An 11,565-nucleotide genomic window follows, 5' to 3' on the forward strand; every position below is an offset into this window, starting at 1 on the left:
TGGCTGCCACCCGGCGGTACCGACGGATTGAGTCTCCGATTGCCTCGACGCGTTCAAGAAATTTCCCGCCACTAACGCGCTTGCTCCTTACCACATTCTTGCCTGTGTGCCGCCGCTGTTTCTTGGGCTGTTGTAATACAAAATGTCGCAGGTCCAATTGAACAAGTCGCTGTTTAGTAATCGAGTCAAGACAATCTATGATAACTGGAATGTGGGCTCTCTTTCTACCCGTGCTTCGGTGCAGTTGGCTGAAACAAAAGTATTGGTCATCTAGGAAGCAACTCAGAACGATGAGTGTGGAGCAGTAGCAGATGCGGATGCCTTATTTCTGTTAGCTGGAGATCCAGCGGGAGAGGACGAACCGATGCGCAAGGGTACTGCATTTCAGGTGTGTGCATTGGAGTTGCTTCATGTTTCCACTGTCGCCTTACGTAGCCCTTTGCGCAGACATGGCTACTTGGTTACGAATTTCCTTCGACTTTTATATTGTTCCAAAAAGATAAAGTGTCTATTCTATGTTCCGCCAACAAAGGTAAAGGCCTCCGTTCCGATGGCGCTTGATTGTTTGTGCATGACATCAACCGTTTACAGCAAAACTATTGCAACAAGTAAAAGATTCGGCTATCGTACCCATAGAAATCCTTGCCCAAGCAAAAGCAAAAGAACCTCCGAGCGATGCATTTCCTAAATTTGTTCAACTATATACATCCTGCAAGCGAGTCGGCACTCTCGTAAAGGAATCACCTTCAGGGAAACTCGTCGCTGATTGGGAGAAAGCGGTCGGTGATGCAGAGAACAAGCCTGAGCTTGTGGATTTGGCCCCTGTCCTGTCTATTGTAATGGCAGTGAAAGACGAGGAAGAGCTGGTATGCACGACCCTGTCTCCCCATAGTCTCTCCTTAAAGTATTATCCGCCAACAGAAATGGACACGGATAGCAGCCAACCTGACATCTACGTTACTTCAGCATCATATCGCGGTAAAGCTAGAGATGATATTGGACAGAGAAGCGGTGATTACACACGAGCAGTTCGCCGCTCAAATCGAAGCACGGCTAGGAACCGAGGGTACCAATGGTGGCAGTGGCAAAGGCCCAGATATGAAGTTGTGGGGAAAAGGTAGAGGATTGAATGAGGTGAGCTTCTCCTGTTGTCACATATATCACGAAGCCTCAGCATTATACATATAGGTCGAGTGGTTGTCGGCAGAATTTTGTTACTCCCCTATTATTCAGTCACGGTCTACGAAGCAGGGATACGACTTGAAATCTACTGCAGTGTCTTCTTCAGATGCAATCGCCCATAAAGGTGTTTTTATAATAGCTGTCGGTATGCGTTATAAGAGCTACTGTGTCAATATGGGTCGGAGTATCATCGTTGACCCCTCAAAGGTATGTAATTATTTTACATATACATTTCCAGTTATATCTTGCTCATATAAAATGCCAGGAACAAGAAGCCATTTACAATCTCCTTGTATCGCTGCAAAATGATTTACTCGCGCAGATGAAGGACGGTGTAATGGCCCGAGACGTTTATCAATATGCCCTGGCACAAGTAAAGGAGAAAAAGCCCGAGTTGGAGAAAAATTTCGTGAAAAATGTGGGATTCGGGGTGAGTAAAACTAACTTGCATGCCAGTGTATTTGTTGCTTGACATTTTTAGATGGGAGTGGAATTCCGAGATTCAGCATACTTATTGTCACCAAAGAACTCACGTCGGCTGAAGCCAGATATGATCTTCAACTTAGCCATCGGGTTTTCTGATCTCGAAGACGAGAGTGGCAAGAAGTGAGCAATCAGTTGGTGGCTCAGTCTAGAGGCTAATACATTTCTAGATATGCTCTTCATCTTGTCGATACAGTGAGAGTCGGCCAGGACAAAGCCTCACTACTCACGGATGGAGTCAAATCTCCCAAGGACACGCTTTTCTTCTTAAATCTTGACAACGACGAAGAAGACGTCAAGCCTTCCAAAGCCCCTAAAAAGCCACCGGTGAAGCCGATCACTAATGGCTCACCTGTGAAGAACAAGACGGTTGGTGGCAAAGTTTTACGGAATAAAACACGCAGTGCCGCTCAGGAAGAGGTACTAATGACAACTGCAGCAAAAATCAAGGAGCATCAAGTGGAACTTCATGCACACTTGCAGTCCGAAGGTATAGCAAAATATTCAGAGGAAGGCGGCGGAAGCAGCGGTAAGGAAGGGAAAGGGTGGAAGCGCTTTCAAAGCTATAAGGGTGAAGCAGCGCTACCGAAAGAGATTGATAATTTGCGGGTCAGTTTCTTCTCGCGAATTTGGTACAAGTCCACCCACTAAATCTTAATCCAACAGATCTTTGTTGATCGTAAAGCGCAGACCATCATACTGCCGGTACACGGCTTTGCAGTACCATTCCATATTAGTACCATCAAGAATGCCAGCAAAAGTGACGAAGGTGACTTCACCTACCTTCGGATAAATTTCCAAACACCCGGTCAGCTTGCTGGAAAAAAAGAAGATACAGTCAGTATATCTATTGCTGACCTTGGACGAGTCGGTTAATGCAAAATTATATTTTTCCAGCCGTTTGAAGATCCTGACGCTACATTTATTCGCTCCGTGACTTACCGTTCGCCAGATGGGCACCGTTTTGATACTGTGTGCAAACAAATAACTGACTTGAAGAAGGAAGTGAACAAACGAGAGCAACAGAAGAAAGAGATGGCGGACGTCATTGAGCAAGATGTGTTGGTAGAGATCAAAGGCCGAAGACCACACAAATTACCAGAAGTCTTCGTTCGGCCTGCATTAGATGGTAAGCGGCTGCCGGGAGAAGTAGAGATACATCAGAATGGCCTGCGATATCAATCTCCTATGGGTTCGCAGAAGATCGGTCAGTTTATTCTATCCTGTTAACGTTTTCATTTCGGTGTAACCGGCTCTCCCCCTCACAGATGTACTCTTCAGCAACGTCAAACATCTCTTCTTCCAGCCTTGTGATCGTGAACTATTGGTGATTGTTCACGTTCACTTAAAAGCTCCTATCATGATTGGCAAGAAAAAAGCCCATGTAACTATGTTTGACCTCGACATGCTAGGGGACCCTTTTTGAACGGTTTTGTTTCAGGACATACAATTTTTGCGCGAGGCCTCTGATGTTCAATTTGATGAGACTGGTAACCGAAAACGCAAACATCGTTATGGTGATGAGGACGAAATCGAGATGGAACAACAAGAAAGAAGGAGGAGGCAAATGCTAAACAAAGAATTCAAACTCTTTGCGGAGAAGGTAGCTGAAGCTGCATCAACCTCGGTAGGAAAAATGTTTACTCTCTACTCTTTACCGGCTTCATGTTGTTCTGCAGACTGGAGACGCACTGGAAGTTGATATACCATTTCGAGAACTCTCGTTCGAAGGTGTACCATTCCGCACTAATGTTCGTCTTCAACCGACTACGGAGTGCCTCGTCCATTTGGTGGATCCTCCGTTCCTAGTGGTTACTTTGAATGATATCGAAATAGCTTCGTTGGAGCGTGTGCAGTTCACCCTCAAACAGTTCGATCTCGTCCTTATCTTCAAGGACTTTACAAAACCTCCTCTGCACATCAACTCTATACCTAGCGCTCAGCTCGATGATGTTAAGAATTGGCTAGAGTGCGTATTTATTCTCTGAGACGATACAAGTTGTCCGTGTTCATTTCTTGATAAACTAGTTCCGTCGATATTCCGCTCAGCGAGGGACCCGTCAATTTGAATTGGGGACCCATTATGAAAACGATCAACGAAAGTCCATATGATTTCTTCCAGCAGGGCGGCTGGAGTTTCCTTGGAGGTGGAGGGAACGAGGTTAGATATTCGATTCATTTTTATTTGATAGCCCTAAACTGGAAATTTTGGGCAGAGTGATGCAGATGAAGGCTCGGACAGCACGTCGGAATTCGAAGCTGACTCAGATGAAATGATATCAGAGCAAAGTAGTGACGAAGAGAGCGCATACGATGGATCTGACGCAAGCGCAGACTCTGGCAGTGGATCCGACTTTGATGATGAGAGTGATGATGGTAAGAATATTCCGTGTTCATTGACTCCTTTGGCGATACTGATTTTGGCATTAGGTGACGATTGGGATGAACTCGAAAGAAAGGCGGCTAAATGTAAGTACAGTAATTAACCGCCTCAAGCATGACGTCTGATTTTATGCCGATTTTGCAGCTGACCTAAAGCGTGTGGAGGGCAAAAAACCGCAGGACTCTGACGACTCTGACGACGATCGACCAAAGAAAAAGGCTCCTGCAAAATCCTCTGGTAAATCTGCAAAAACAGCGAAGACTAATGGGAAGGGCAAACGGTGATTGAGGGGTAATGTGTATCATATTTCTAGTTTGCAATATTTACTATTTCCGTCCTCTTTTTCTTCCTGTGTATTATTGCTAGTATTCCGTTTGTTTATCTACATACAGCCTATTGCAACTTGAGTTTACGTCCCTCTTGCTTGCCTTCTTGGGCATTCAACCTTGCTTCCCTCCACATGTAGGCGCCCGCTATGGCAGCTCCAGGCCCAAACGCCCCAGTTGCAGTGACATGCCATACGAGCAGTACGATGAGCTGCTTGAGGTTATCGGCAAACCAGAAAGTGGCCAATACGCTCGACATCCCGCCGAATATGAGGTCCCATTGGATGAAATCACGAACACCCTGCTCAAAGTTGGCAGTTTCAGGAGAAAGCGGGACTAAGGAAGGTATATAAAGGGCTTTAAGGAGTTCGTGATTTTCGATAATTGGCCAATGCGTGTAGATATGGATAACGGCTGATGAGACGAATATAAGGATATAAGTGGCCTGGACGATTTGGTATCCTGACTGCGTCAAGCGAGATGGAGAGCGGACCAGACGGTGCATGAAGATGGCGAGTTGCATGATCAGCGGGAAGCCTTGCCAGATAGCTGTGACTATCGGATCCTCCATGACAAACATACAAGCGGATGGTATGATGAAGCCGACAATGAAACTAAAGAGCAAAGCTTCTGCGTTTCCCTGGTTGATCTTTGAGCTACCAGCGCCAGTGTTTCTATGACGAGTGGCCGCTCCAGTAAATATAAACGCTAGCCAGTAAACTGGCATCACGATAGCCATACTCGCTATTTGATAGAGAACACCGAATGCAACTGGGAAGCGAAGAGCGATAGGAGGCTCGTCACGAGACGCTTCAAGGTATGGAACGAGAGCAATGATAGCTAAACCAGTCATGAGATCACCGACGAAGGGGCGGAAGGAGGGAATCATGAAGCCATGGAAGAACGTGACTAGTCCGCAAAGTAGATGGTCAACATCAACGAAACCGGTGTATAGCAATCGGTAAGGTGAAGAGTTTGCGTCGATGGCAGCATGGCAGAGGGTTTGCGATGTTTGCATTGCACCAGAAGAAGCGAAGTTGCTGAAAACCGTGCGGATTGCTGCATAACTGATGGCAGGGAATATAACAAGAGGTAGGAGCTTGCCTACAACCCGATCCACATGCGTTAGATAAGGAGGGTCAGTAAAAGAAAAAGATGTCGGCGCACGAGTCACTACGTCAAAAACTTTCATGCTTAGATCCTTTTCAGTAATGTTAGAAGATTTTCATGGCTGCGCCTTAGAAGCGCTGTCTTATACGCAGAATAAGCTGTGTCAGTACTATGAACAAAGTCATAAGGAGCTGTCGTTGAGAAGATGATCGAAATTGAAACACGCACTTCAAAGCTAGGTCGAGTTCGTTGCAGTCTTAAATAGTTCCTTGGAATACGTGAGCCTTAGTATGAAATATAGTACTAAGCTAAGACTTAGTTTGCACCCGTATTCGGCGTCGCGGACAATCAAATAACAGAACGCCGAGGCCATTTCCACGCTTGCCACGGCGTTCGGCTTGCGCACGCACTTCAGACTTGCCCCGGTTCCAATCACAAGGCAATTAGCTGTAGAAGCAAGTAATAGGTTATTCGAACGACAAGCCATGGGATCTATCGCGGGGGAACAAGAATTAGGACCAGATTACCAAACCATATTCGATCCTTCGACATGCGTTCGTAGAGGCTTGTGTCCGGTCACACAGATTCGAAACAAGGGCGATCCATTCGAAAGTCATTCGCTCTATTTCGAACAGCACGGTAATGGACCAGAGAAAATTGTTTTCATTATGGGGTAGGAGGGTTAATTCGTATAGACAAGAGCACGGTACCAACGTCTGCACAGGCTCAATAGCAGCTCATTCACCTGGGCGCCTCAAATTGATCATTTTGGACGTATGTCAAAGTACTCAGCTTTGGTCTTTGACAACAGGGGTGTTGGCCATAGTGGATCTCCGAGAGGCCCATACACGTTCGTACCCATCGACTGCCGGTTTCCGTAAAACTAATAATTGTACGCGAGATCAGAACAAGTGGTATGGCCGAAGATGTCGTCACTCTTTTGGACTATGTAGGCTGGAAAGACGAACATAGCTTGCACGTAGTTGGTGTGTCTCTCGGTGGTATGATTGCACAAGGTAATCAAATTGACTTGTAGCTTTGGGGATTTTATGACTCAGTGCGACTCATCTATGGCGGTTTTCCATCATTATAGAACTTGCTACTCGCATACCAAAGAGAATTGCATCCCTCTCTTTAATTGTAACCACAGCGGGTGGAAAGCCTTGGACCAATTTGCCTCCGGTTAGTCTGCTTCACTTTTACTTAGATATGCCAGATTAACTGGGAATCAGTGGAAAGGAGTCTCATCACTCGCAAGGTTATTTAATATGGTCTGTGAACTAATTTGGTTACTCATTAATGACTAGACTCCTCGCTACTACGGAACCTTCCGTCAAAATACCCATAATCCTCGATATGTTATTCCCTTCATACTGGTTAGAGGAGAAGGCGGGGAATGACCCGTCAGGCCGGACTAACAGAGAAGTCCAAAGCGAGGTAAGGTTTTTATTTATTTCGCGAGATAATCCCATCAATGATATCCTCGCTTTTTTATAGACGTATACCAGAAGAATTGAACTTACGCGGCCTCAGACTCCTATTGGTGCTCTTTCACAAATGTCGGCAGGCCTCACACACTATGTCAGCAGCGAGCGCTTGCGCACAATCGCATCGTCGATTCCAAAGGTGCTTATACTTACTGGCGATGAGGATCACCTTGTGGATCCGCGCAATAGCATTCACTTGAAAAGCCATATGCCCTGGGCTGAATATATACGATGGGACAGGACTGGACATGGTATAGCTTCCCAATGGAAAGCGAAATTCAACGGTTTACTAGAAAGAGTATTCGATGAAGGAAGGGACATAGTAACAAAGAGGTCAAATCTCCTGCCTGAATAAATTTATAGAGCCTCTGTACTCTGATCTCACTGTGGTTGCTAGGCCAGCAAGGAATTATGTTGTATGGTTGCATATGTAGAGCTGGCGTTTTGACTATCACTGTCGTCCTCTTCAAACATAGCATATAGTCAACAACTTTACGACGAGAAGCCTGCACAGACAGTGGCAAGCTGAAAGCCAGGTAATAGTAATAAGTGGCAGTTACATCACACCAGGCACACAACGGTCAGTATTATGATAGCACAGTCGACTTGGGCCCATAACGTCATTTACATTATGCAGACCTCCCCGTCAGTAAGGTAAGGTAGACATCACGTGGCTGTTTGTAGAATTGCAACGCTCACCCGTTAGTCCAGAATGGAATACCTGCTAATCTCTTCAACTATGCTGCCCCAGCGTCCGCCATTCCAAGATCTCATTTCCTCCCACTGATCCTCATCAAAGAGAACGCTGAAGCTCTTCATCCATGCAGCTACGAGGACATCTGCATGGGAGAACGTATCTCCCATAAACCATTTACCATCGCTCTTTGAATACCACCCATCGATGATCCCAAAGGCCACCTTTATGTTTTTCCAGTCCTCATCTCGCTTTGGGCCTACCGGCGAAAAATCCTCCCACTTGGTACCAAGTGTAGCCTCAGCTTTCTTCCTAAGATACTCCTCGGTCCTGGGATACAGCTTAGGGGTAGCCATGACAGCCATTACCGGGAAGACAGGGCCTAGGGTGTTCATGAGAGCAGAATCAAAGGCACTGATGAGGGCTGTAGTGCCGGGGGGGAAGACAGCGGGTTTGGACGGATACGTTTCATCGAGGTATTCTGCGATGGAGAAAGAGTCGGAGACAATGGCACCTGTAGAAGGGTCCTGGATAGTAGGGAGAGTGTAGAAATCACTTCCGTCAGGTTTGCGTCCGCTAGGTTTGGCGCCGATGGCCTTCATCCGCTCTTCGATATCGGGTGCTTCAATCCAGACAGATTTGAAGGCCAAACCTTTGTAGGCAAGTATGTACCTACAACGACGAACGCGTGGGTCAGACGTGTTCACTGGATAGAAATGACGAGTATAAGTGCGCTACTCGCCTTGCTTTGAACATGTTGCCAGAAAAAGCTTTTCCGGGCACTTGAGCTGGAATATCGTATAGTATAATTGGTTGAGACATGTGTAGAGCCTGAGGATATGAAGTGAGTGTTGATCTCTAATGAAGTGTCTGTTGATTAGTCTGGTCCGAAGTCAGGCTGTTTCCCTAGTAACCGCACTGTATAACTGCTAGAGCAATCATGATGTGATAAGATATGTGATAAGATAAGATAGCATTGCCTACCGTGCACCCCCGCCGGGCAAAACTCTTTACTGGTGATTTTGATTGGGTGATGCTACAGTGAATAGTTTTCCAATGTTCAGCATTTACAATATTGAGAGGGTGTGTCAGATGTTGCACCATTTAGCAGCATTCACATCATCCTGCACACAGAGTCCATTGGAGTGAAGAACAGTTGTCATTAGTGTAATTTTTGTAGCTTCAAATTGGTATTCATCATTTTCTAGGGTGTTCACATACATTGTGAACTACTTTGATGTGCCATCTGACATCTATTGCATAGAACATTTCCCTGTTAATGTGCAGAGTGGCATGTTCAGAGATGTTGGGTGGGTGCTTTGAAGTGTGCTCAACCACAAAAAGAGCATCACAAAAGAAGAGAAAAAATCGGCATGAGGAAGGTGTGTGATGAAGTGATGAATCAGACTGACAACCAGTAAAACACCTCACCTAAGACAATTATAATATGGAAACCTGGATCCTGTGGGTCCAGGAACAACCACTGAGTACTATTGTTGGACAAATGGGCTTGCACCCGTTTTTGTGAGGAGTGAAATTGCTCACCAGTGAGTGGAGCTAGAGTCTTTGGAAGACCACCAATAGTTGTTATTTTGAGTTCTCTAGGTCCCTGTGTAGCAATAAAAGTGTGAGTCAGGCATCTTGTTGCAGTGGAATGAAACCAAAACGACAAGGTAGATTTTGGAGCAGTCTTGCAACTACTTGTCACACTTGGTCATGCACAGCACCTTCAACAGAAGCAAGCAGAGCTTGTCGGCAATATTCAGCCAAATACATGCCAAATTTTAATAATTATGTTATAAAATCCTCTTTCTTATAAAAAAAATAAAAAAATAAAATTTAATCATATGAATTAATACAAAATATAACAAGTTCAGATGCAGTTGTGGGTGCAAGTTTTCAACCAAAGTGCAGAGCTACTGGGCTTCAATGACTGCTTATTTGGGTCATAAAGTCACAATTTCTCCTTGTCCTTCTATCTGCAGGTGCCTCAAGGCTTTCATCAACTTGGTAAGCACCTGTGAGGAATCGATTTTTCTTATCGCATTCCCGTCATGTCGTGGTTAGCAGACTCGATCCCTGTCACTCCTCTTGCTCTTGGACTAGAGATTACAGCAGGTGTTTTATTACTTTTATCCTTTTTCTTCTTATTCTCTATTCACACTCACGTCCTATCGTACCTACAACGAAGGAGACTTGGTAGACCCTCGAGAAGATATCCAAATGACATAGCAACGATCCAGTGCTATGTCTGGGAATACTTCGGAGGAATATTGATAAGCGAAGAAGGTTGTGAGTCAGCACTTTTTCTTCTCATGGGCTTACTGATACAGCCAATTGTATATCCCTTACCAATTCATTTTCTCATACGATTAGTAAATACGATAGATCGGACCACCTTCTCCTTTTTTCTTATTGGTTAGCTAGCTGGTCAGACCACTTTCTCAGTTATTCCCTTTCTCGGTCTGACCATCGCTGTTCACTATATAAAGAAGTACATACTCGATGTATTGTTCTCTAGTTCAATATTAGTTTGGATTTGCGCTTATACCGATACTCTTCATCCTCATACCCTGATTCACCGCCTTCCAGCAAGGACTTGACCAGGCATTGAGCTTTGTTATATAGCTTCGTATTTGTTGCCTGACAGCACCTGGCATGGTAAGGCTTTACCTGTTGACATTTCCCAGCACACGATCTGCCCCGATTTAGCCCCTTTTGCCTCAAATTATGCACTTTTGGAAGTCAGAATCATAGTGTCAGGTCTGTTTTTATTGCTACAGGTAAGATATTCACAAAATTCTTTTACAGATAGGTTTGTTACATTCTATTCTACCTCTGACAAGCTTTTAGGGGCTTGTGCAACAGTTGTTGAGCATATAGATGTTACAATAACACAATTTTCGGACCTTTCCTTTAATTTTCATTCTCCGCTTTAACCTTTTACTATAGTTCACACTCCGTGCCATGCAGCACTTTCCTTTTCGTTCTAACTCCACCTTCTCGCGCAGCGCTGCCTTTATTCTTCTTTTAGATACAAACTCTCTCACGCAGTGGAGCTGGTCACATGGGCTGCGCCCTCTGACATCATCAGCCACTGCTTATATCAACTGTACAGTACATAGGTACAAACACTCTGTATTAGTATAGGAGACTCCTCAGCGAGTCCTCCTGTTGTATACCAACAAACTCTCTGCAGCTTAAGGGGTAACCACTCCCTCTTCACTACCTTTATAGTGTGTTCCTGTGTGCGCCAGAGTAACTAACTCTTGGTTGTTACAATAGAGGCCCAAGAGCATATAGGGTCTGGACTGCAACATCTGTCCAACAATAGTAATACATCCAGTAACCATCCAGTAACACTCCATATTGAGTATTATCACAAGCATTTTCTAGAGCTGTTGATGATGAGAACTGTAGTTAGAAAATCACACACAAAACAAACTAACACACAATCCTCCCAGATTCCACGGAACTTGTTTATGGGCTTTGCCTCCTAGAACAGTGGAGTGGTTTGGTTGTTCATGGGGTGGTATGTATAACAGTCCTTCAAAGTCAAACCCAGAGATGTATGGGTGTGGGTTTTGAGGAGGAGGGATAGTTGGAATATAGAACATAGGGGCTGTGTGGCAAGGATAGACAAGTGCTACCTTGCTAATTGTCCCACAAGGTAGGTTTGAAAATGATGAGGTGACAAGGTTATGAAGTTCCCAGTGATGAAAAGCTCCTGATGCACAGACTGGGTGGCTCAGAAGGACTCGCATATCTAGGGATAGAACGCTGAATGTCTGTGTGAGATCATGTCAAGAGTGAAGTACGACAATGGAATCAAGTCAACTACCATAGGACGAAGGTCAAACTCATGTTGTCGAGGGAGGATGCCCGTATAAAAGGGTATGG

The 11,565-nt window shown here is 45.0% G+C and overlaps 3 protein-coding genes across 3 annotated transcripts; 2 read left to right on the forward strand and 1 right to left on the reverse strand.

The window, feature by feature from the left end:
- Positions 1 to 142: 142 nt before the first annotated feature.
- On the forward strand, positions 143 to 5,473 carry SERLADRAFT_451728 (uncharacterized protein; the record flags this gene model as incomplete). Its single annotated transcript, XM_007321439.1, has 17 exons — positions 143 to 259; positions 448 to 532; positions 592 to 866; positions 922 to 1,134; positions 1,189 to 1,389; positions 1,448 to 1,612; positions 1,664 to 1,788; positions 1,836 to 2,274; positions 2,332 to 2,502; positions 2,563 to 2,872; positions 2,934 to 3,049; positions 3,107 to 3,292; positions 3,345 to 3,634; positions 3,694 to 3,826; positions 3,882 to 4,041; positions 4,096 to 4,134; positions 4,193 to 5,473. The coding sequence occupies 17 exons, from the start codon at positions 143 to 145 to the stop codon at positions 4,330 to 4,332; spliced, it is 3,165 nt and encodes a 1,054-aa protein (XP_007321501.1).
- Positions 5,474 to 5,903: 430 nt separating this feature from the next.
- Positions 5,904 to 7,471, forward strand: SERLADRAFT_474498 (uncharacterized protein; the record flags this gene model as incomplete). Its single annotated transcript, XM_007321440.1, has 7 exons — positions 5,904 to 6,157; positions 6,209 to 6,334; positions 6,391 to 6,500; positions 6,578 to 6,666; positions 6,717 to 6,742; positions 6,792 to 6,921; positions 6,982 to 7,471. 7 exons carry the CDS (start codon positions 5,970 to 5,972, stop codon positions 7,324 to 7,326), a joined length of 1,014 nt encoding a protein of 337 aa, XP_007321502.1.
- On the reverse strand, positions 7,465 to 8,614 carry SERLADRAFT_474500 (uncharacterized protein; the record flags this gene model as incomplete). The annotated part of the gene is made up of 3 exons (XM_007321441.1): positions 7,465 to 7,610; positions 7,671 to 8,337; positions 8,408 to 8,614. 2 exons carry the CDS (start codon positions 8,485 to 8,487, stop codon positions 7,674 to 7,676), a joined length of 744 nt encoding a protein of 247 aa, XP_007321503.1.
- Between the last annotated feature and the right edge of the window lie 2,951 nt (positions 8,615 to 11,565).

Source organism: Serpula lacrymans, assembly GCF_000218685.1.
Source record: "Serpula lacrymans var. lacrymans S7.9 unplaced genomic scaffold SERLAscaffold_11, whole genome shotgun sequence".
NCBI classification, from domain to species: Eukaryota; Fungi; Basidiomycota; class Agaricomycetes; order Boletales; family Serpulaceae; genus Serpula; species Serpula lacrymans.